A 26,040-nucleotide genomic window follows, 5' to 3' on the forward strand; every position below is an offset into this window, starting at 1 on the left:
TCATTTTTTCCAGGTGTTTTCTCTATGTTTGCTTTCAGGGAACAAACCTTCACAGAACTGCACAAAGCTTCTGAATATGCAACGTCTCCAGATTCCCCGGTTGGACCAAGCTGAAGGCAATGAAGGTGGTGACAGAATAATTTACACTTCAAGCAGCGCGGGCTCAGTTTGATTCACAGCCAATACAGCCGTTAATGTGTTAGCCTCCACAGCTATCATCACAGCTGTTGGTACAGGGAGAATAATAGTGGAGTCTTGCCTTTTGAAGCCAATGAAAACATGGAAAAATCAGATGAAGTCAACAGACGACAAAAACTGTCAGTCCTGCTCCAAGCAAGATCTTGAAAGCCTAGTCTTTATTTACTTGCTGTGCAAAAAGCAATAGAAAAAGCTATTTTAGAAGAAACTGAGAAATAACTCTCTAAAACAACAATAGTGACACACTTTGTGGAATGATGTGGAAACACTTCATCTGATCCTGAATGTCAACAAAAAAGGGGGGTTATTGTAGATTTAAGAAGAAACAGGAACAAGTTTAATCCTGTTAACATCATGGGAGAAGAAGTGGAGGTGGTTGAAGAGCATAAATACCTTGGTGTGCAACTGAACAACAAACTAGACTGGAGACGCGACTAAGTCGTCTACAAGAAGTGACAGAGCAGACTGGACTTGGAGGAAGCTTAGTTCTTTTGGTGTTTGTAGCAAGATGATACATATCTTCTATCAGTCTATTGTGCAGAATAAGATTTCTTCCTGCATCATTGGCTGGGGTCACAGAATCAGAGCAAATGAGTTAAAAAAGCTCAATAAGATAATAAAGAAGGCCAGCGCTGTTCGAGGAACTGCTCTGAAGATAAATTTACAAAGAAGAAGTCTTAATAAAATGAAGAACATTATGGAAAACAGTGAGCATCCTCTTCATCAGTCTGTTGAACGACAACAGAGTGTCTTTAGTCAAAGGAAGACCATTCCTATCTAGAGCAATCAGATCTGACCTATCTAAATCAGATTGAAGATAGCAATGCTTGCAAGATAAAAACCTTAATTCTTAGGAAGGGTCATGGTGCTTTTCATTGTATCTAAACACTGTTGCCTTGCATAAAGCAAATCTCTACATAAAGGTCTGCAGGTTCTCGCCATGCAGGTTCAGGTTCTCTCCAGGTTCTTCCACAGCCTAAAAACACGTGTTAATTGCTCTCTATGAAATCAGCCAAATTAGAGAAATAAACCACACAATGTTTCCACATTTGATTTATTTGGTTTCAGTTCATATTAATCAGTCTCCTGACTCTACAGAAACACCTGAGTCCGTGTTAAACTACACACAGTAAAGCATTTGGACCTACTGAGTCACTAACTCCTGATATTTACTTTGCTTTGCGTTAATTCAAGTAAACTCTGGAACATTAATCGTTACAGACTTTGCATTAGCATAGAGGTGAGCAATGTTACAGCAGTGAGGACATTATTACAATTAGTCAGCAAACATTAGAATTGACATAGTCTGGTGGATGGATTCAAAAAATATGTTTCTAGTAAAATGAATAGCAGCTAATAATGAGATCACACCAACGTAAAAAAAAAAAAATGAAAACGTTATTTTAAAAGTTTTTAAATGTTATTGTGTCTCACATTTTAGACTGATAAGAATTAAACTTTGGACAACAAAAAAATGTTATTCATGACTAATCATTCAACAAATCCTTTAAGTGAAAGTTAAAAGTATGAAGAAATTTGTGCATGAGTTACTTTAGTCCGGGTGAAACATCATAGTGTGACAGACTAAAGGCAGTTTAGTGATTATCGGTACGTATTACACGCGTGCATTGATGATGTCGACGAACTCGGGTTTCAGAGAGGCTCCTCCAACCAGGAAGCCGTCCACGTCGGCCTGAGACGCCAGCTCCCTGCAGTTCGCTCCTGTGACTGAACCTGGAAGACAGGCCATGCAAACATGATCGTTCATTTTTGCAAGATATTATTTTCAAACAAATTAATTTAACATTAATATAAACATGCAGAATTAATCCTGCATGTTTATACATATATATTTATTAAATCTCCTATGATCAACTCATTTTAGTGTCAGTGTGGGGTAATTAAACTCTTCCTGACTTCCCTTGAGTTGCCTGTTTGTGAATTATTTTTCACTGGGTTTTGCCTTTGCTGTAAAATAATCAATAAGCTTCACATGTAGTTGGATTTTCAGTGCAAAGTCAAATTCAGCCTTAAAATCAGACCTCCATTCAAATTAAGGGGGGCACTGTTAAATCCTCCATAAGGAAGTATGGTAGCTTGAAAAATACAAATAATGTAGAGAAATATAGCAATAAAAATATAAAGGAGACAACAGGATAATTACAAGCAGAAGTGACCAGCGCTGAATCATTACTGACCTCCATAAATGATGCGCAGTGAGTCAGCCACATCATCTGATACGTTTGCTCTGAACCAGACCCTCAGCTTCTCATGGACCTCCTGAGCCTGAGGAGGAAACAAATAGACATTTGTCAAGTAAGTTCATAGAGAAAAAGAAATTAATGATACAAGAATGTTGGTTAAACCTCTTCGACTCAAGATTTATTGTGTTTCTAGTCATAAAAGTAAAAGCATCTATGATTGTTTCCTTGGATACAACATCACAAGAAAACAATAACGCTATCTTTGGAAAATAAATTTCAATTTGTTTATTTAGTTGTGTTTTTGTACAGGTTTATGTGATAATTTCTACAAACCTTTTTAAAGTTTTAGTAGTTAATATCAGACCTTTTTTTTTTGTTGTCTTTCATATTATATGTATCTACACCTCATTCTTTATTAATTGATCTATTTTTGTTCCTTTGCTTGGTTTATGGTTTACTGAGCCATTTTAAGTGGACAATTTAAATTCTCTTTCCTGTGGGCCCTAACAATTTCTCTTGATTAGATCAATCATAGCATTAATTTCCATTTTATCAAATACTTATTCATACAAATCAGATTGTATGAATAAGCAAGTGCAACAAATAAACCTTTATTATGCATGATTTTTTTCTTATCTTAAAAAAATCATGTTAAATAGGTGGTAAATCTTATCAGTAAATAATCTGAACCCCATTTAATAGGCATAAAAGCACACTTTTATAACAAGACTCATTCCAGATTCTAGTTTTGTTATTTATTTAGAAAAGGAGGTTGGATTATTTTAAATTCCAGCGTATGTGTTCCTTTTTAGGGAGCTGTTGATGGATGAAATTCTCATTTTTCTGTCCATCTTTAATCCAGATGCACATTTTTTCAGAGCAGATACTGGATTAGATGTTTCTTGTTAGTTATTTTAGTTAAGTTGTAGTTCAGGGTTTGGTGCAAACAACCCTTTACTGAAAGCCTTGAGACACAGCAGCTAAAGCCACTTTCTTCTCCCTCTATTGTTACCTGCTCAGGTGTGGCTGTCTTTCCAGTGCCGATGGCCCAAACAGGTTCATATGCCAGCACCATTTTCTCCCAGTCCTTCACATTTTCTGTAACACAAATTCCTTTTACTCCATGCAGAATGAAAATAAGACAGCAGCATAATCTACGATGACATATTAATGCATATAGAAAACAGAGAAATGTTTGCAGTTTGCATGTCCTGGTAGCAGTGTAGGGCTGCTGAGACATAGCTGTGTCTCTTAAAATTTCTCCAGCAGCAGAGTCCACTGACCTATTTACATTTTAAAGTAGAGTGCAGCCTAGTTTCAGTGCAGCAGAAAAATGCATGAGGCAAACAGAGAAAAGATCTTTAATCTGATTATGTAATGCAGAGTAAAACAGATCATTTATTGATGTGTGTAGCACGTAAGTAAATAAATTGAGAGTTGAAGCCAGACCTACACATAGACTGTAAACATATGTTACATTTAGTTAATCATATTAAAAGTCCCTTTTTTAAGATTTCCTTTACGATTAACATGTTTTCTTAAAAAAAAAAAGAGGAAAAAAAAAGACCACTTTGGCCTTAAGTCACTTAGATGATAATATTATGGATTTGTTAGGCCTTTGATAGGTTAAATCACAACATCTGGGTTATTTGGAGACACAATTGCTGCTTTATGTGAAATTAAAGGATGTCAGCAAAAGTATCAGGGAAAGAATTACTCTACAAGTACGTGTCAGAGGCCTAAAGTCACTATCATCTGTCCAAACAAGTAACAACAGCATGCGGATGTCCAGCCATCATCCCGTTCAGGAAGGAGGAGGGTCCTGTGTCCCACAGATGAATATATTTGGTCTGAACTACGCCTTAGAATGAAAAGATGAGCCATTACCTAATACGTATGATTAGACTGAAAGAACACTCAGTGATGAGGAAGACAACAATCCTGAGGAAACATGGAACAAGCCTGATTTTCCCTTGAAAAGGTCATATGGAGAAAAAAAACGTCAAGCTTTAGGCCCCGTCCACACGAAGTCAAAACGAACACGAAACGCTGATATTTTCCAAAACGTTTGCCGTAAAGACGGAGACGTAAAATAAATGTGAGCGTCCACACGAATGCATGAAAATGCTGCAAAATGTATGCCAGGCCTGTAAGTGGCGCTGTGGTGCCAAAGCAAAAATAAGCGACGAAATGTTGGGCATGTGCACTAATATTTATACATGTTTGCCCTGCGGGTCCATTTTCGTGGTTAAGTCAAATTCAGGTGCTGAACTATGTCGTCTATATTGCTCTGTTCTTCCTGGAGATATTCCAGAAGAAGAAGATTCTGTTGTAAGCCCGACAGCAGGGTGAGTAGCATTAGCAGCAACGGCGCCATTGTTGTTGTGATGTGTCGCGCATGCGTGTTTAGAGGCGACGCTATGACGCATGCGTGTAAAAGAAAATATGCGGTTAGGGCGTAAAGATGGAAACGCGAAAACGGCGTTTCAGAATCTTCCCACTCTGAAGGCTGAATAAAAAAAAGATCGTTTACAGACCCCCGAAACGCCGGCTTCGTGTGGATGAGAGGCTGGTTTGGTGAAAAATTTGTGCGTTTAGGCCAGGGTTCGTCTTCGTGTGGACGGGGCCTTAGAGACAAACCCTGTGTTCTAATGAAAGTGAAGTTTTGGGGGTGGTGGTGCTGAATGATTCATTTGAAATGATTAATTTAACAGAAAAACCTTTGAGTTCCACCTTTTATACACATTTTCACCCTACCCACATATAAGATTTTTTTCTTTCGGTTTGTTTCTGCCACCGTCACACTTGAATATCCCCACTATAGGACAATAAAGGTGTTATTTCTAATCAACTCTTAAAGAACTGACAAAAAAACGACGTTTTCTTAAAATTTACAATTAGCTTTTTCAAATATTACATCCAATTGTACATTGGTTGTATTACTCTCTTTATATATATATATATATATATTTTTTTTTTTGTTGTTGTTGCAAAAAGTAAAAAAACAAAAAAACAAAAGGAAAATGTTAATATTTATTGAATTAAACAAAATAAAGAGCAGGTTGTAAAAGGCTGATCAAAAATGATATACCTGCAATAACCTGAGTCTGAGCGAAAACCACCTCCTCTGTGGAGCCGGCCTCGCGCTCCTCCAGCTTCTCTCCGATGCAGGCGATCACACCGAGATCGTTCTCCAGAGCATGAGCTACCTGCAGACATGCAGAGACAATTTAAGGCACATCTTAACTTGACTTTGACCTACTATTCCTATTGGTCCAAAAACCTTTGATTCAATGTTACCATCATAACCAGAAATAAATACCTATGTATTTTGGACCTGTTAAAATGTATACATTAATAATTTGTACACTTTTTCTTGAATAAAATAATTCATACTTTATATTTGTAGGCACTACTCTTCCGTAATGCATTATCTTTGAAAAAGGAATTGTTTTGTTAAACATTTTTTAGCTATAAGCTTTAATTTTAAGGGAGAAAATATCCCCAAACCAACCTGACACTAGATATGAAAAAGCAAATGCCCTCATGTTAAAAAATAGATTAGTTTTAATTAAATGATTTTTTTTTCTTTCAAGAATGGATGAATTGTTTAAGAAATTTGTTTTGATCTGAAGAAAATGTGAAAACTGCAATCATGACTGGAAATGGTTGAAAATGCAGTTTATTAGACTTTTGGACAACAGTAAACCAAAGTGAGACCAAGTCTAGAGAAATCATTCAGCAGTGATGAACCTTCCCTGGGGAGGGCAGTCAGATGGATTCACACCAAGAATACATTTACAGCTCGACACTGGGGTCACAATATAACACCAAACAACATGTAAAGCATTGAAGAAGTCAGCTGCCACAGTTAACGTAAATGTTCATCATGCAACAATAAGAACGAGCGAGTGGGCAAAAATGACACCATGTGGAGCAAATTTTTTCTAAAAAAAATCTTCATGATCCACAACCCTTGAAAAAAAAAAGTATTCTGATGTATTTTCTGAAGTGAAACCTTTAGAACGGTGTGTTTTATGCAGAGGCAGAAAGGGAAATTGTTACCACAGTAAAAATAAGTTAAAGCTACTATGTTACTTATATATTAGCAGAGGAAAGTCCATCCTGTTTCATAAAAAAATTTATTTTAATCTCAAACTGCTACATCAAAACAAAGCATTTCCATATAACATTTTGGAGGTATTTTGCTAAACCTTCTAAATATATGCCATTTTACATTTAGATGTTTACATTTAGATGAATATGCTTGAATCAAACAACAGCACACCGAAAAGCAACCCAAAAACAGGACTATAACCATCAAAAATGTCTTTTCTATAACTAAAGAAAAACATAAAAGTCATTCTGTAAAGGAAATGCCAGAAGGAGCAAAGTCTCACCTTTTGGCCGATCAGCTCATCGCTTTCCCCGAACACATGGCGTCGTTCCGAGTGTCCGAGGATCACCCAGTCTGCTCCGCAGTCCTTTATCATGGCCGGGCTGGAGGCGTGGAGAGGAGCAGATCACCTTTCAAAGAACCAAACTACAACAGATTGTATTTCTCTAAACACAGACTGACTTTGGTCCAACTTTAAAAAAATGTTCAAGTCTGTTCTGCTTATTTTTTTTTTCAAAGTAACCACATTTCTAGTGTTCTCTGTAGAGCTTTGAGTTGTGTTTTCTACACTTTGTTGACAGAAAACAACCACTTTTACACTAATAAAACAGAAATATTTATCTTTAGTTGCATTATAAAGTCAGCCGCTCACACCTGATCTCTCCTGTAAATGCTCCTTTGGCCACCTTGTAGCAGTTCTGGGCTGCAACCCCAAATTTGGGATCCAGGAGGGACCGAGCAAAGTCCAGATAGATGGAGGGAGCAGCACACACCACCTCTAAAACAAGGAAGACAGTTTAGCTGTTAGTTCAGTGTTTTTCCTTCTCTTTTAAAGCTGTTTCAAAGTACCGTGACCTCAGTGACCTTAAAGAGGTCATAATTACTAAACATCTTTACAACTATTTTGGATATTGCATCAAACTGGACATTATTCTTTAATATTTTGAATTCTTTCAATTTTTCTCTCCTTACTTTTGAATCACATCCAAAGCCTCCTAATGTGGAAGTTTTAAGCTTTAACTGTAAAATTCTTGGATGTTTATGTTTAAAGTTTTCTTTTTAAAGGGGGAGAGAATCAGAATCAGAAATACTTCAATGATCACAAAGGGATATTATCTTCGTTACATGTATACAAACAGCATATTGCACAATTCATAATGTAAAGAAATACACTACAACACAAAGTAATATAATAAAACTTTCCACATTAAAAATAAAAATGTAAATGTATATATATATATATATATATATATATATATATATATATATATATATATATATATATATATATATATATATATATATATATATATATAACAGTCAGAATTCTGAGAATAAAATTCAGAATTCTAAAAATAAAGGAAGAATTCTGAGAATAAAGTTAGAATTCTGAGGAAAAACAGTCAGAATTCTGAGAATAAAGTTAGAATTCTGAGGAAAAACAGTCAGAATTCTGAGAATAAAGTCAGAATTCTGAGAATAAAATTCAGAATTCTAAGAATAAAGTTAGAATTCTGAGATTAAAATTCAGAATTCTGAGAATAAAATTCAGAATTCTAAAAATAAAGGAAGAATTCTGAGAATAAAGTTAGAATTCTGAGATTAAAATTCAGAATTCTGAGGAAAAAGTCAGAATTCTGAGGAAAAACAGTCAGAATTCTGAGATTAAAGTCAGAATTCTGAGAATAAAATTAAGAATTCTAAGAATAAAGTTAGAATTCTGAGATTAAAATTCAGAATTCTGAGAATAAAATTCAGAATTCTAAGAATAAAGGCAGAAGTCTGAGAATAAAGTTAGAATTCTGAGATTAAAATTCAGAATTCTGAGGTTAAAGTCAGAATTCTGAAAAAAAAAAAATCAGAATTATTTTCCCTCATATTATACTAAAATAAAATGTAAAAATCAGTTAACTTTTCTAATTTCTTCAGTGGCCCTAATCATCTTCCGTACACATGACTGCAGTTGCATCTCTGCATGGTTTGTTGATAAATCAAAGCAAACATCAGATGATAGGGACTGCTGAGCGCCTGCAGTTACCGGTCTGATCGTCCAGGCTGGCGGTGTTTAAGGTGCTCATCAGCTCCTCCAGACTCTCCTTATTTCCGTTCATCTTCCAGTTTCCTCCGACAAAGAACCTCCGCGCCATGGCCGGTTGCTGGTGCTTATATCCCGGTAGGAGAGGAGATGGAGACCGCGGTGTGGGCTCCTGCAGGTGTGCACTTCAGGTGCTGTGGGAAATTGTTATGTCAAATAAAAAAATAATACAAAAAAAAAAAACAAAAAAAAAAACGCGTCTTTTTTTAGACGAGATTAAAAGAATGAAGTGTAAAAGCTTTTCATGGGTGAGTAGCGCCTCCTGCTGTGCAAACAGAAAACGGTATTTAATCCTAATCCCCTCTACCTGTTGCACAAAGCCGTCTAGGGCAAGGCCAGATTATTTATGCAGCCCATTTAAGTAACGACACAGTTCAAATAAATGAACTCATTAGAAAAACACACAGAGAAAAGTTTATCACAGTGTCATACAATGAGAGAAAAATATGCACAAATGTAATAAATATATTCCATTTTTTCTTATAAACTGATTTCAATAAATACATTATTGTGGGGAGTGGTGGCCTAGTGGTTAGGGCATAGAGCTGGGAATCCTGAGCTTGTGAGTTTGAAACCCACTCCCACAGACTGCCACCTTGGCTCCCTGAGCAAAGACCCTTAACCCCACACCGATCCCTGGGTGCTGAACATGGGAGCCCACTGCATCCCCAAGGGGATGGGTTAAATGCAGAGAGGGAATTTTTGTTGCACCGTAATTATGATAAAAATGCTGTTTTTTCTTTTTCTTTTTTATTAAACAAGTTACTGTGCTGCCAGTGCTCAGACTCTCACTCCAAACTCATCTCAAAGCTATAGAGTCCTGACTATTCTTAATAATAAAATGATTCATAAACTAAAATACTAATGGAGAAGATGGAACAGAGCCGTGCGACCTCCTGCTGGAAGATGAAGCTGCACCATTAAAGGTGTTTGGATTTGAAAGGTTTTCTGTCAAGATAGCCCTTTCTTTGTCTCACTTTTTTTTTTACTTTTCTTTACTTACTTGTTTCTTCTTGATAAATCCATCTCATAGGCAGCATAATGCTGCCACCACCATGTTGTCCTCATGAAGTTTTCCAGTTAACCAAAACATTCCATCTTGTTTTTATTTACCCAGAACTTTTTTCTTCAGTTGTTGGCTGCAATATTCCTGTGACTTTTAATCAAATTTAACAAAGGCTTAATAGGTAGTGATATGTGTGCAACTAATAATAATACATTTTATTTCAAAGGCGCCTTTCTGGACACTCAAGGTCACCATATAAAGGATAAAAACAAGACTAAGCCACTTGGTGTAAACAAACCTTTTTTTTTTAGTAAAGTGGAGATGTGTATCAGAACAGGGAGCAGAATTAATAACAGATGTAGAAATGCTTGTTAATGCCGAAGTTTATAAAAGGTCTTTCTCTGGAGAATAGAACAGGTTGGATTTGCAGAGGATAACAAAAATCGTCAAGGTCAACAGGTCAACAGGTCCTCCCACCTGAGTTTTTGATTTCTGCATTTTTATGGCTCCTCCTCTGATTAATGTTCTTCTTAGCAGACCAACCAGGTAAGGTTAAGAGAAAAAAACAGACTTTTGCAACACACTGCAGCAACACATTAAAGTATATTTGGAAAATAAAGAGTAAAAAAAAAAATCTCCAAAGTCAATTTAATGCAGCTATTTATTAGAAAGATTTTCCAGAAACATTTTGCCTTTTTTACATAAAAGTTGCAAACTTGTACAAGAACTATAGAATGAATCTGAGCTGTCAGGGATAAAATGAACTTTCTAGTTACATTTACATGAGCAACATAAAAAAAAAAAAAACATTTAAGAGTACTTTTACTGTACAGTACTTCCTTCTTTTAATTAGATAGTATTCTTATGAAGTTTTCCAACTCCAACTTAAGTGTATTTAACAGTAGATATTGCCAGTGAAAGTTCTTTAACATGCCCTAACATATATACAGTTCTCGCTGTAAGGATTTGTTCCATAACTTTGTATTTTAGATGTTCTCCTGCATGAGTTTGCTATTTTGTAGTCATGTTATTTGTATTTTTCTATGTATTTTAATCTTAAAAATACCAGATTTGCTAATAAAATGTCTGACTACATCTCTAAGAATTAAATCAGATGTTTTGATCCAACAGCTACATTGAATTTTTTAACAAAAGCCTATTACTCTTAAAAATGTGCTGCCTGGCAGCTCAGTCAGTCAGATCACATTCAAACGGAAACCTTCCTTGTTTTGCGTCCACATGGGTTGACCCCACCCAGCAATATAATATATTTATAATCTCTGTGTGTATTTGACCCGACAAAAAGATAAATAGATAAAAATAACAGAGTAAATAAACTTCATTCTAGCTTTTACACTATCACCTACAAATGAATTTTTACATCGGTTTTTATCTATGTGAATTCAAGGCTCTTTTACAGTTTAATGATCTGAGGAACAAAAGTTAAATCTGTTATTCTATAACTTTTTTTTTTAGTGCTTATGCTCTCGTTCTCTGTCTTTTGTTGAAAACCTCTATGTATTTCTGAATCAGAGCCCCTTTTCTTGCTCTTTAGACATTTAGATTAATGAGCTATTTAAAAAAAATGTACTTTGTTATTGAAATTGACAACAGTGAAGTTGTTCTGTACACACAGCAGGATGCATCGTACGCCGTTTCCCTGATGCCATTTATACAATGAAGCTCATTAGCCACCGCTCTTGTTTAGTATACATCATTAAGGAAGAAGAGAGGAAGATCGGAGGAGGAGGAGGCCTTATTTATTCATGCATCCTTCCTTCTCTTATTCCCTCCTCATTAATGCTCCTCCTCTTTTCTTCCTGAGCTGTTTTCTTCCCACTGAAAACGCCTCAGTTCCACAGTTTGAGGAAGCTGTCCCAGGATCCTGTGCAGACGCCCAGTCCATCTTCTGGGACGCCAGTGCAGCTCACCCTGTTGTCATGGCCAGAGAGCACACCTGGAAGAAACAAATAAAATTATTCACCAAACAAAGCATTCATCTATCATTTTTGTTTCTGTTTGCATATATTGAAATTAAAACAACTCAGGAACCAGAACAGCAGGTCTGTATAACATAAAGAGCTCTCACCGACTTTCTCTCCCTTCAGTGAGTCCCAAATGTGGCAGTTGAAGTCGTCATAGCCTGCAAAGATAAGGCGGCCAGAGCTGGACAGGGCCAAAGATGTGACGCCGGCGTTAAGGCTGGCGTCTGTGTAGTCCATCACCTCCTGGTCGGAACGCAGGTCATACATCTTGCAGGAGCAATCATCAGAGCCTGTGATGATGGCATTTCCACTGGGAAAGAACTGCAAGTGGAAGAATCATTAGTGGAAAAAAGATGTAAGTAATCAGACACTACATAATCTATTGCCATCATGGTATTAACATTTCATTCAATAAAAATGTACTAAGTACAGTGATTGATTTGCCCAGATTTACATTTTCTTTGTTTGAGTTTTCTTCTCAAACTTCCATTTTTAAGACGTTTGCAATATAAGGATAATTTTCTTCTTTTAAAGCAAAGAGAGAAAATCCCTCTCAGATGAACAGAAAGACAGACTAGTCCCTATCTCAAATTAATTCTATCAAGCATATACGATGACTTATGAGTTGTTCCACACAACTGATGAAGAATATTGACTCAACAACAATAAAGTATTTTTTTTCCCCATCCCATTTTAGCCGTAGCCATAGCATCTAATTTAAGTACAACTTTTCATCAGGCAGTTTGGGGATTTCACACTTTTTTCCCCTAAAATTCCGCTTTAGTTTTACACAACATATAATAAGACTTTTACCTTTTAGAAAGATAACATTCTACCAAAATAATCCACAAAATGTTTTTTTTTAGAATTTGAGAGATCCCAAGATGTTTCTTGACAAATGTCAGACAGACCTTCTGCTTATTTCAGTTGATAGTTTAGTTTTAACCAGGATGTCTCCATAGGGGCCGCTTTGTTAGAGTTCTGAAAACTCAAAAAGGACTTTATGATATGAACTGATTTCCTATCTGTTCTTGAACTTCCTTTAATTCAGGAAGTATATTGCTTTTTATTTTTATTTTTTAGATATTTTACACCTATTTAAAAAGGCAATACAATATCTGCTGCAGTAATTTCCTCATTCTTTTAAATCTAATCCAAAAATTAGATTTAAAAGAATGAGGAAAATTTGGTAAATTTGACAAGAAGTGTAATCAAATTCCCCTGTGCTGGTTTGGAAACCCCTCTCCCTTAAAAGGTAAAAGTATTATTGGAAAGCAGATTTATGTACTTTTTTATGGTATGATATTTTTAATTTACCTGAAATCATGAAGTGTGGCAAATAAAGCAAAAAAAAAAAAAAAGGTATAAGAAAGCAAAGCAGCAGGGAAATCCCAAACCCAATTCTCACAGGGGAATTATTCCCACTATATAATGATAATAATGAGTGAAACATTTTTGACAGTCTTTCCTCTCCTGTTTCTGTTCCTATAATATTTATCCTCCAGTCCTGACAAACATATTTCATTCATTTTGTGCACAGGCTCCATGCAGAATCCTCACAGAAATGGCGTTGATGTCGCTGGTGTGCCCTGAGAAGGTCTGCTTGCAGGTTCCTTCCCTCAGGTCCCACAGCTTGGCCAGAGAGTCACAGGCTCCTGAGATGAAGGTGTTCATGTCAGGGGAGAGGGCCAGTGACATGCAGTCCCCAATGTGGTTGGTGTAGACCACTTTCTGCTTGCCCGTCTCCAAGTCCCACAGAACACTAAAAAAGGTCACAGCACCATTGGTGGCATTAAAAGATACATTCTGCCCTCTGCATAATATTTACAGCAAATAAAAATGAAAATGATGCTTAAACTCTTTTGTAAAATATACATTTTACATTAATAAATAACAAATAGAGTCAATAAAAAAACTAGACAGATTCTATGTGAACTATTAAGAAAAGCAGCTTCTCTGCCTGTAAAAGCTGCAAGGTTAATTATTAATGCATATTTATTTAGTGTTTTTGGGCTTTTGCAAAGTTTAATAAACCTTAAAAATGTTACATAGGTTATTCAACTAATTCTAATAAGTAAAAAACTGAAAAATAACATGAAAAGTCATTGTTTTATTCTTTGCAAATCTCAAAAGCTAGTTTAGAGGATTAACATTTGTTTTGGACTCCAATAAAGTCTAAATATTATATTGTTGGGATGCAAGAAATATCCTGTCTATTTGTTTTGTCAGCTAAAACATGACGACTCTTTTAAAACTGCTCAACAATAAACTAAACATGTGATATTTCATTTAAAAAAATAAATAAAGAAATCTGATGTTTTTTTGTATGACAGGGATTTGTAAAATTACATTTTCTTTATAAAAATTATAGCGTCAAGTTGTCAATTTTTTAACGTCAGTTAAAAAATCTTTTCTCAGCAGGAAGAACCACAGAAAAATTTGGGTATTTTCCTTTATAACTAGCTGTATTTAGTCCAGTGTGTGATCCTGCTTTATATTAAATGACTCAGAAAGCCTGATTTTTAAATAGACAAAATCTTTTTTTTATGCATCTAACATTTTGATCATTGCAAGATTTTAAATGATATGTAATAATTTTCCTATATTAGAAATAAAAAGTCTCCATATTCAAAAATTCATATCATCCTTCCACAACTTCAGTCAATGAGGCAGAAATAGCTGTAAACTCCCCCCCATTATTCAAATCGATCCACTAGAAAGTGTTTGTCTTGTTGAATACATATATATAATCCACCCTGATCACCAAGAACTTACCAGGTGGTGTCACCAGAGGCTGTCAAGATCTCAGAATCACTAAGGAAACGGCAGCAGGACAAGTAACCTGCATGACACACAAGGGTTTCCGTTAAAACATTTCAAATTAAACATTTTAGGGCGGCAGGAAGCGTTTGTTCTTACCTGTGTGTGCATCCAGCTCCCTGAGGGTCTTGGGGCTGGCAGCTTTGATGTTGTAGACTGTGCAGATGTTGTCCAGACCACCGCTGGCCACCAGGTTACCAGAAGGAGCAAAGGCGACACTCATAACCCAAGCAGACTTCAGAGGGACAGCGACCAGCTGAGGAGAGAAATTAGGAATAGTTGTTAATTCATTAGATATTTACTGATCTCTCTAAGCTGAGAATGACTAAGTACATTAGGATAAGACAGATCATAGTTCTCTAGCTAAGGTTTTATCATAGGGTTGCACGGTGTCACAGCTTTTAGGTCCTTGGTTCAATCTCTGAAAGACCATGCAGAATCCCTGCAGAAAGAGCCAGCTGAGAGTCTTTCTGCACTGAGCTTGCATGTTCTCCCTGTGCATGCTTTGGTTCTCTCTGGATATGCTGACTTCCTCCCACCGTCCGAAAACAAGACTGTTAGGTTATTCGCACCCATTCACACACTGATAATGGCATGATGGTGGCACTGTAGCCACAGCTGCCCGGGGGCACGCTGACAGAAGTGAGCGCTTTGGTTGCTAAGTTGTCTGTTTACTGGTATTGAACAATAAAAATCGTTCTAAAATCTTTGACGTCACAACAACATTCAGAGCGCTTCACAAAAATTTGTTCTGACTGCAAAGTTTTTTTAAACTTAGAATTTGTGCAAAATGCTAAATGTAAAAAATAAAGAGGGGCATTATAAGGAAAATAAAGCTGACAATTTGGAAAATCCAATTTAACTCTGACTGAATCATTTGAATTTGCCCAAATATTAAGGACTCCACTGTCTGCACCATAAGTCCAAAGCCAGTTTTGTGGATTTATAGTGCTGCTTTAATCTGCCCTCTAACTGGAGATTAGTAGATGTAATGGATCAGAAGAAATAACTTTGCAAGTATCACAAAGCCTATTATCTATAAATGCATGCTGAAGAAAGGACCAATCATGATTTATTTCTGAGCTTCTGTTTCTTATTGGCTCGTATAAATTATGAATCCTGTGATAGCATAGTTCACACTTGATGTAATACTGGATGTGATGTTACCTTGTTCCCAGTGTGGGTGTCCCAGACGAGAAGCTTGCCATCCTGTGATGCACTGACCATTTGCCTTAGAGGGGAAGGAAACAGTCACTTCATATACAGGTGGTATTTAAGATTTACTCACAGCTAAAAGCTTGCATTCAGGAATGTATAATACCATTTTTTAAACACATAAGTGTGTTACAGTTAACCATTAAAAGTTAAACCTTGTTTTTTTCCTTCCTGTGAGCCTCCTCAGATTAAGAAATCTGATGGATGGATTATTTTATATGGGAATATGTTTTTTTTCCTATCTGAATGTTCTTAAACCCAAAATATTTTTTAAAGGTGAATCATTTTCCTTTCAGGTTTTATCCTTTAAGAACTTATTGCACAGAGGTAGAATTTAATAAATAGATGATTAAAGTCATACTGTAGTAGAGCTAATCAGTTTATCTTTATCGACTTTGCAGAGCGTTTTAAAGCATCTAACAGTGCTGAACAGTGACAATGCTCTTCTCTATATACTGAAGTAAATTCCTTAAACAAGATCAAATTATGGTGAAATGAATAATTTGCCCAAATCCTAATTTCTGTCCCTGATCAATCATAAAAGGTATGTTGCATGTGATCAAGAACTGACTAAAATATTTCATAAAAGGTTGTAATTTTCCATTTTGTTACCTTGAATCTGCTGACCAGTGCATGGCATAGATCTTGGCCAGGTGGCCCTTGAGGTTCTTCCTGAGCTTCAGCTGAACCCGGCCCACAGGGGCCACGCCATTGGCTGCTGCTGACATGGTGGTGTCGTTCACGGCCTTACGCGCCGCCTGGTGGCCACATAATGAATTACATGTACACACATGGACATAATATTCTTATATTTCTTTATTGTCTTACTTCTCTCATATTTTCACATGTAAGGCGATTTTTGTTCAAATTAGTTACTAATATATATTGTTATGAAATAAAAATATACATTTAAGGTTAAAGAGGGTAATGAAATCCAGAACAGATAGAATCAACCTGTTATTATTATATTAAGCTATTAATCAACCTGTTATGAATAGCACCTGCTTGAAATAGTTTGTTCCATGTCGGAAATGCTTACCTCAATTTGAGAACGAAGGCCGTCACACTCTTTTTTCAGAGCGTCCATTTCAGCTTTCTCAGCTGCCATGATGACAGTCGCTGGAGGATGTTATTGATGGAAAATGAAGGACTCCCTCTGTGACAGAAAAGAGAGCAAAAAGGATAAGTAAGGTATGGAGAAAATGACATGCAAATCAAAAGTGCATTATATAGATTATTAAATTTTCCAATTAAATTTTCCAATAAAGCTAATTGTCACAGGTTCTTTAGTACGAATAAATTATTTCCTGCTGACCCAACATATAAAATACTCCTAGGGATATAAAAATCCAAAAACCAGTCCAAGAACTTAATTTTCCAAGTTCAGAATATTTGTTTAATATTTATTTTGCACCTAAAAAAATCCACTCAGCAAAAAACAGGTCCTACTCACAGATCTTTTTCCAAAAAGTAATTTTCGAACACTATTTTATTAGTTGAAAACCGGTAGAGTAGAGCTGAAGAAGGGGTTTATGAAAGGGACAAAGAAGAAACAATTTCATCAGGGAATTAATGGTAATTATTTCTTAAGTAGTGAATCTTGCATATTTTCCTTCCTTAGCATGTGTAGTTCAGGTCGGTGCCTATATCCATGCACCTATTCTGTTGCTTCAGGAAATGAGTAAAAATGAAAATAAAATGTGATATTCAGCCACTTTTGTCCTTATTAAACAACCAATGAAAGGTTAAATGTCAGAAAAGCTTAATAAATCCAACATTAAGTGTAATAAAATAAAAATTTCTGACAGTTTTACATGTAGAAGCTACGACTCTAATATTCCATAAAATTATACTGACCACTGACACATTTAATGCCGTGTGCCTGCTTACACATCACCAAGGCCAGCATTTATGCCTAAAACCAAACAAATCTTTAAGATATGGGAATTTTAAAAAGTATCTGAAAATTTCAACTGGGAAACCTGTTTTCAATGTTTCTTAGTGAAATATATATATATAAAAAAACAGAGTTATTGTCCTTGGGACCCCAGCATAATAAAACATGTCTAGTGCTGCACATGTGGCAGACTGAGACATGTGATGTGATGCAGGGAGGAAATTAGTTAGACAGGAAGGACAGTGGCTCACTGCTGAAACTGTTTCTGAGCTGCGTTTGCTGCACGGCTTTAAATCTTGGCAGAAGATCTTAAGGGAGGTTTTACAGTCAAATCTGGTCTCATCCGATTAATACTCTTTACCTTGGGATCAGAGGAGCGAGGTGATGTGGAAGATGATGAATTAAGTTTTCCTTTTAGAGTCAAAACCATAAACAAAGACAGGAGGAGTTTACAAAATCCTGCAAATGACAGCATTAGAAAGAAATATCTAATGAAAAGCTACTTTTTGGCAGAACCCCCCCCCCAAAATTCAATCAGAAAGTGTGTTTGAAGAATGAAAACTCATGCAGAAAAATTCCTGGAAGCAGGGATCTGTTGAAGTCTGACCTTTTCTGTGCAATTGGTTATATCTACTTTATCTGAGACTGAAATCTGCTTGCTTCCAATCCAAAGATTAGCATCAAAATAATGAAACAAATCACGGGATGCTGTCTTAAACTGAGCAAACAGATGATCTTTTGCTAGCTTTAAGGTACAGGAATGGTGGCCTTAAATTTTTTTCCCACTAAAAAACTGCTAAAACTAACTGATGTGCGTTTTATTTTACTAAACTAAATAAGATTTAATTTAGCCACAGATTGCTTGTTTTCCCACAGTGAATAAAAAGAAAAACATTGGCTTCATTTCAAACTTTTAAAGCTGCCAAATCAGTAGCTAAAGACATCTAAGCAGAAACTCACCTTTATCACTCACAGTTAGGACCTTGTCTTCTACAACTGGGAAGCTCCTGGTCCCAGTCACCACTGGCTCTGTGGTCCCCAATGAGTTCCTTTAGATTCCACAGTCCTGGGTGGCACAGCCGATTCGCTGGCTCCTCTGATACTCTTCCCAATGCAGACTGCTGATCAAGCTTTACCTGCAAAAAAACTCTCTCTTTCTCCTGCCCTTCCTCCACAGAGAAGAACAGATGAGGATTGGAGGGGATGAAGGAGATAAGGGATGAAGGGATAAAGCACAAAGATGGAAACATAGAGGGAAGGAGAGAGACTGAGAGAAACAGGGGGAGTGAACATGGCATGGAACACCAGGTAAACTGATTGGAAGGAAAAAAGAGGTTATGAGGTCAACCAACAAAATCGGGTGAGAAACCAAAGGAAGACAGCGAGTTAAGGGACAAAGGAGTATTGAAATGTGAGGTATGAAGTTTGCAAAAAAAGGAATAAGGAACTGTCAGTTTTCCAAACATAAGGGAGTTAAAATGGGTTTCAAGTAGATATAAAATGGAGAATTAGAACACAATGGAGAAACCATTAAACATGGCTAAACGGGATTATTGAATCACCTTGAATATATAATATAATTTTAACTATAAAGTCATTGCATACTTTTTTTGATGTAGGCCATGTTTTCTGTCACTATGGCGGCCGATGAGATGGTTAGTGAACAGCAGAGGTTGACAAGGGGCGAATTGCTTTGGCAGAGCTAATGAGCTGAGCTTGGTTAATCTGGGTTTTATGAGATATCCGGGGACGAGCAATCTCGTTAGGGAATTAGAATGGGTCGGGCTAAACGTGCGTCACATTTGACTTGTTAAGGTAGGGACAAAAAGTGCATCAAGAGTCAATTGTGGCATTTTGACTTTTAAGAAAACTATTAAATGTTCTGTGCTATTAAAAAGATGCACCATATAGAAAGGTTTGCTCTCAAACACTCTTCAGAAGGACTTGATATATTATAAAAGGTCTACATTGGTCTGCATGGATCAGCGCTTCCAGACCGCAGACTAGGAAAGACCATCTAATGTAAAGTGCTGCAGGGGAGCAGGCAATGTGGAGGAAGGGTTCAGGTGTTCTCATGCAAATTTGGAGAAGGTTTTCGTCAGGCGTCTGCGCTAAACGCGTTTGGTCTGCCCCTTGGTCATCTTCTAAGCTGACTTGCAACGTCAGGAGGATTTGCTCTATTTCTTCCAGGAAAGCTGGGTGTGTGAAATTAGAGGAGGAGGGACAACTACTGGTAATTAGATCCCCTCTTCATTTAAGTGGAGGTATGGAGGTCAGGATTGTGAGCTTGGTGAATCACTCGTAAGAACTTTATGCTTGAATGCATCATCCTCATTAAAAGTTGTTTTCATAGGATGGCTTCAAATGAAGGTTTCATGCTAAAAAAAAAAAAAAAAAAAAGAATAATAAAAAAAGGAGATTCTTGAAACTTAATCTTAGAATACATTTAAGTCCTTTTGGAAACAATAGAAAAGGCTAATTGGATAATTAGGGCTCTAAAAGACATAATTCCTTTCAGACACTCTAATATGAAATCATGTTATTAATATTGGATACATAGTCGGCCGTCGGTGAACTAACTGTGGTGCTCTTGGAAATCACTGCGTCCAATTTGAACTCACCATTGCTGAAAAAAGTTTACTAAAGTCTAAATCTCTTAGACTTAGAGACTTTCAAGATTTATTTTGTCACTTTGTATACAAAAATAAATTTTGTTTAAAACAGCTCTAGAAATTTTTATTTTTTAATGTGCAGCCTTGAAAACAGTAATAAATACATGAAAAAAAATAGTAATATAAACATATGATCGTATAATTACAGTTCTAACATTTTTTTTGATTGATCCAGACCTGTGACAGAATTCTGAGTTCAGAAAGTATCATCATCCCCAGAACAAACTAGAAGACCTAGTGATGATAGAGTCATTATACACAGTAACATGAATTTTGTATCAACATGAGCTGAAAGTCCACTGGAAGCGGAAGAAGCCATTATTCCCAAAGCTGTTTGTAGGAGTGAAATACAAAAAGGGTTCTGGGACGAATTAATATGCTTTTAATTAAAACAAAACTTGAGACACAAGAACTAGGAATGCAGCAGCGGAAACATGGAGCACACAGAATTTATCAAGACAAGCGAAGCGCAACAGGCTGTTTAAGTCATAAGGAGACGGAGAGACGAAGACTGAGGAAACAGCTGAGGCAATCAGGAGACAAATGGTCACAGCTGAGGATCATGCTAACGAGTTTAGGGAGAAGAAGAGTCCTTGGCAGGGGTCTCATTTCTAAAACACTGTATTATAAAACCTAATAAAACTGTAAGTTGACAAACATATATAAAAAAGCAAAGAAATCCTGATTTATAGAACCATGAGCATAAATACTGTGACACCTATTTGTTTATCATTATAATTTGATCCCAATCGTTTTCTTGGAAATGTTCCAGCTGGCTCTTTGTCTGCCTAAGACGTTAAAACACTTGTAAAATGTTTATCTCTTTGCTTTGGCTCATGTGGAGCAGTCTAATTATAAAACCTCCTGTAAGTCACACTAAACTCCATCTTAATGACTTTAAGAAAGTGCTTACAGATATATTTGCAAAGTTTGATCTAAGGTAAATTTGTCTTAGGGTTAAACCTGAACATTCTGTGATTTGATCCATTTCATGTGGATTTAGTTGTTTCAATTTGGACAAATAAAAGAGATGTTTCTGGATGTGATGTGAAACTAGATAAACTAGAGACTTATTTTTAAAACTGAAAAGAAAAGAAAAATCATGGATGTGTAGTTAGTTCTTTCTTTGAGTGTTGTTTTATTTTTGTATGTTTTTTTTCTTTGGTCCTTGGTTGTTTAACCTGCTCTCTCTGTGCCCCCCCCCCCCCCCTGTTGGTTTAGAAACATTTTTGTTTATGGGTGATTCTAAAATGCTTGAAAGCAATGAGGGCTGGAGCGGTAACCTGTCTGTGAGAACTTTGGTTTGTAAACATTTTGTATCATGTATCCATCTCCAACACTGACGATTTTTAAAGTAAAAAAAAAATCATAATTTTTCTTCTCCTAGAAGGAAATAAAACATTAAAAAAAAAAAAAAAAAAAAAATTATCAAATGTTAGTGCTGCATTTTATTATTAGGAGAAGCTGGATCACAACTTCCAGATGTCCAGAGACATTTGAAACAGGTGTTTCTTGCTCTCTTTGTTGCAGGGTTCATATAAAGAAGAACAGTGCTCATCTGCCGTCTCAGGCTGTAATCCAGGCTAATGAACTGGGACAGCAGAGGGCTAGCTGACTTCCTGGTATCTCTCAGTTGTAACAAGCTCAGCAGTAAAACCCTCTACTCTCCCCTTTTGGCCTCTTCTCTCAGTGAAGCTCTTAGTCCACTTTGAGATCACAGGGAGAAGACAAAGTCACACGAAAGACAGAATGAAGGTCTCAGAGAGGGGATTTACATTTCCTTTTCTTGTACAAGCAATGAGCCCGGGGAACATTCCAAAAAGAAAAAAGGGTTTCATTGGATCAATAATAGATGAATTCCCAACAAATTTGTTCTTTTTTTTATGCCTTTCTATTGGGAAATACCAGATCAATATCATAAGACAATCATACATTTGATAAGAAATTCATCACTTTTCCGAAAAATTCCAATCAGTGGCAAAATGAATAAATAAATTCTGGTTAGAAAGACATAAACTCATCATAAGCATAAATTTCACATCACATCAAAATATAAAAAAATATATTCTTTACTATTTGCTGTACAAAACAAAATTAGTTATTTGCTTTGCAGGATTCTTTCCTCTTGTAGTGACAGCAGATATTTGCTTGCAGTGTGTCATTGACGGTACAGCAATCCCTCACACTGAGCATGCATGAACTGAGAGGAAGAAACCTCCAGCAGAGCCAGAGTCTGTGTGAGCTGCCTTCTTCCAAGGCCATCTAGGGTTCAAGGAGACAAAAGCAGACAAAAGCGAAGCAAAGATGCACTCATCTCTAAATACTTTCTATATTTGAAAAAGTAATGGCAGACTAGATCCAATGGGATCAAATGAAAGGAGAGGGAGTGTATAGAGTTAGTCACAATGAAAGCTAAGCCCATTGGTATGTCTAAGAGAGAAACATGACCAAGCACTGAAAAACTGGCCAGTTCTAGGATCTATAATGGAAGATCCGTCCTTCAAATCGGGCAAAAAGAAGGATGCATTTAGCGACTGCATAACGCAGAGTCACCTCGGTGCCCCGCTACGACTTAATCAGCCTACAAATCTGGTCTTTGGAGGAAGCAACCTCTGAATTCGAATTCAAATGATATTACCGTCCAGGATGGTGTCACTGAGTGGATGAAGCTACCATGACAAAAAAAAGCAAGGAGAACATAAAGTTATGGGTTAATACAGCAGAATTGGACAATAAAATTAGAAGCAAAGGGAGGAAAATTGTTCCCTATGCCCTAAGGCGGCCTATGGCAGCATATGTAACTATATCATCATCATCACTATCATCTATATCGAGCAGAAAATATTAAGTACAAACAAATATAGAGTACATACAAATTAACATATAACAGAGGTTATCTTGTACAAAAAGCAGTGGGAGGAAGAAAAGTGATATAATCAATCTCCTTTCATCCCTTCAAAGGATGTTCAAAAACATGACATCTTTCCATCAATATCTGTACAATAAATAAAATTAAAATAAAGAAACAAAGATACTGTTTTTTTCATTCTCAAATTAAATCTACTGCCGTCAACACCTTAGATTATAGAGGACAGAGTTTGGCCTGTTTATCGGTGTTTAGTCCTGTTTCTCGTCTAGAGATCGCTTACTCACTAGATGTGCTCTCTTTCATCCCTTTGACATGAAAACAAGGTCAAACAGAGCCCCTTGTGAAGCTAGTTTATCATTATATTTTCTAACATAGAAAGTATTGATCAATGCATCTACGGTATGTTATTTTGATATTTTCCTCCGTCTGCTTGAACCTTAACATTAAGTGTACCTTATTTCAATTCCGATTAAAAGTTGGAACCCGGTTTCTAAACATGCAGAAGTTCACGGATTGGTTCCACTTTGCTCTTTTAAATCTAAAATAACATTTAAATTAGCATCAAGGATTAAACTAAATATTAGTTTTTACTAAAGCATACACATTTAATTATTAAACAGATAAAAAAATATTTTCAAAACATAGCATATCAATCTAGTGAAGCTAGACTGAGAAATATGTTTATAATGGCACACTTTGAATGCTAATGGTGCTGTTAATGAAAGTCTGTGATAAATGAAATTTGCAACTGAATGGATCAAAAACAAACTGAGGAGAAATATCTCATCTTCTTATCCCTGCTGGTTTGTTGGAGCCTGAGAGATCTTGGAAAATTCAAGATGGTAACTGTTGCACTGCCACCTGGTGGTAGCAACCCAAGACGAAAACTGAGTGCCTGGATTAATCTTATCTTGAGGAGTTTATGTCTTAAATAAGAGACTCATTCTGTATTTTTATAATCTAATTTGATTAAAAAATAAACCACTTGGCTAAATACTAAACACAACAAATCAATTTGGGAAAGTAAAGACAAGCATAAAACAAAACCAAACAACAAACCAAAATTATGTTGAGGATCCTTTTTTTCCCCCTCATTGGAACCAAAATATCGATGGTAAAATAGAAAGAAAATCGTTAAAAATTTACCAGATCAGTGGCTTTATCTAAAAAAATATATAGTTTTCTTTCAACAAAAGTTTTGGGTAATATTTAAATAAAGACTTTAGCTATAACTTTATTTTGACATGGAAAAATGTTGAATAAATTTGCTTTATTCATTTCAATCTGATGAACAGGTACAATCTTAATAGGTCAGACAGTCATCAAGAAAAAAAAAACCTTATTTGACATTCAGAAAGTCCTCATTATTTATTTCTAATAGTTTCAAGTAATGAATGCATATGTATATAAAAAAAATACAGATCTTTGCAACTGTACCAAAAACGCTTGCATCAAAAAGGGCATTTTAATCAAACAGCAATTCTTCCTGAAATAACAACAACGAAAAAGAAAACATAGCCATAAAACACAACTACACTCTTTGGTTTAGGTAAAACACAAATAAAACTAATCATAGAAAAGGATAAAAAAATAGAATTATTGGTATCTTTTATTATTCTTCGTGGTTATAATTTGGCAAAAGCCTCCTTTTCTCTCTGATATACAATCAATGTATTAAAATGTAATTTTGCAATAAAAGGGAAGCGGTGGCCTTGTGGTAAAAGAGAAGCCCTTTGCGGCCTGAAGAGAGCAGCAGATTTCCAGTTTGGAAATGAAAGCAGCTTTGGGCGCATAGTGAGACCCCAGCATCAGAATGCTTACCAGCTGCTGCTGCTTGTACCTACCATGGGTTAAATGAAGACATACTTTTAGAATGTGCAAGGACAAATAAAGGTTTCTTTGATTTGAAAATCATTGTAGCATGAAGCATGCTGACTCGTCAACCATTTAGACTTAGATAATTTTTACTGTCAGTTTTGTACACAAAACAAAATATTGTGCAGCTTTCAGACAGAGAACGAGCAGCAGCTTAGCAGTGAAATAAAGATTTCCGTTCCATATAGAGAGCAACAGTGATTAAATGTTAACAATGTGGGAGAAAAAACATGATGCAAAAACACATCGAGTTCAGAGCATTTCAAGGCAAATATATATGGTGCGAATATGCAGTATTTTGGTTTGGTGTTATCAGTGTGATTTAGAGTCTGGGACTTGATTTATTTTAATTTTTTTCAACATTTATATACCTGTTGCAGGCAGGACAATAAGTAATATAGCAGAAGTAGCTTCTTAGTTTGAGAAAAAACTTACTTAAAATCTGCTGCACTATAAATAACTGAATAGATCAGAACCAAAATACAAAAAAGATTTATTGTCAGTGGCTCAACCTCCCAGACCACTCAGGTCTTCTAGTTCCAGCCGACTCTGTTCACCCAAAACTAGAACCAAACATGGAGAAGCAGCATTTATTTCCTCTGCTCCACTTATCTGGAAAAAACTCACAGAATTCTATAACAGTGCTGAAAGCCTGAGTTTTATACCAAAGTTAAAAACCATTTGTTTAGAGCTGTTGAAGTTAAACTGTTAACTGAGGTATTAATAGTTTAAGGTTCAAACTGTTTTGTTTACTACTTGCTTTTATCAGGTTTTTGTCTTTACTTATTTTTATTCTGCTTTTATTTTCCTTCTATTTTATTGTTTAATTCATGTAAAGCACTTTGAATTGTCCTTGTACTGAATTGTGCTATAAAAAATAAAAGCGCCTTCCCTTGCCTTCTGTATGCAAACTTACAACAAAAACATTCTCATTCAATATAAATTGAATTTAAATCAAAATGGCATTTATTTCAGTAACTTTTACAAATTGTAAACATACAGATTTATTACACACATATAAATTTTCCATCCTTTATTTCAGTTTTATTATGATTCTTTTCTATGACATCCAATGATACTAAATACA

The 26,040-nt window shown here is 35.9% G+C and overlaps 2 protein-coding genes across 3 annotated transcripts; both read right to left on the reverse strand.

Moving 5' to 3' along the window:
- Nucleotides 1–1,234: 1,234 nt before the first annotated feature.
- On the reverse strand, nucleotides 1,235–8,785 carry LOC119794988 (triosephosphate isomerase). Its single transcript, XM_038302782.1, has 7 exons — nucleotides 8,558–8,785; nucleotides 7,174–7,297; nucleotides 6,803–6,902; nucleotides 5,494–5,611; nucleotides 3,415–3,500; nucleotides 2,397–2,484; nucleotides 1,235–1,932 (listed from the first exon to the last, which is right to left on the reverse strand). Exons 1-7 carry the CDS (start codon nucleotides 8,664–8,666, stop codon nucleotides 1,814–1,816), a joined length of 744 nt encoding a protein of 247 aa, XP_038158710.1. The 5' UTR covers nucleotides 8,667–8,785; the 3' UTR covers nucleotides 1,235–1,813.
- Nucleotides 8,786–10,263: 1,478 nt separating this feature from the next.
- Nucleotides 10,264–18,759, reverse strand: gnb3b (guanine nucleotide binding protein (G protein), beta polypeptide 3b). 2 transcript variants are annotated; one of them, XM_038302906.1, is made up of 9 exons: nucleotides 18,511–18,759; nucleotides 16,680–16,796; nucleotides 16,253–16,398; nucleotides 15,593–15,656; nucleotides 14,525–14,681; nucleotides 14,381–14,447; nucleotides 13,166–13,367; nucleotides 11,710–11,926; nucleotides 10,264–11,577 (listed from the first exon to the last, which is right to left on the reverse strand). In XM_038302906.1, exons 2-9 carry the CDS (start codon nucleotides 16,746–16,748, stop codon nucleotides 11,471–11,473), a joined length of 1,029 nt encoding a protein of 342 aa, XP_038158834.1. In that variant the 5' UTR covers nucleotides 16,749–16,796; nucleotides 18,511–18,759; the 3' UTR covers nucleotides 10,264–11,470. The 2 variants fall into 2 exon arrangements, with proteins under 2 accessions (XP_038158834.1, XP_038158833.1); XM_038302905.1 differs by having other exon boundaries at nucleotides 18,498–18,758.
- Between the last annotated feature and the right edge of the window lie 7,281 nt (nucleotides 18,760–26,040).

Source organism: Cyprinodon tularosa, unplaced genomic scaffold (assembly GCF_016077235.1).
Source record: "Cyprinodon tularosa strain WSP-4 unplaced genomic scaffold, ASM1607723v1 ctg5, whole genome shotgun sequence".
Taxonomy (NCBI): Eukaryota; Metazoa; Chordata; class Actinopteri; order Cyprinodontiformes; family Cyprinodontidae; genus Cyprinodon; species Cyprinodon tularosa.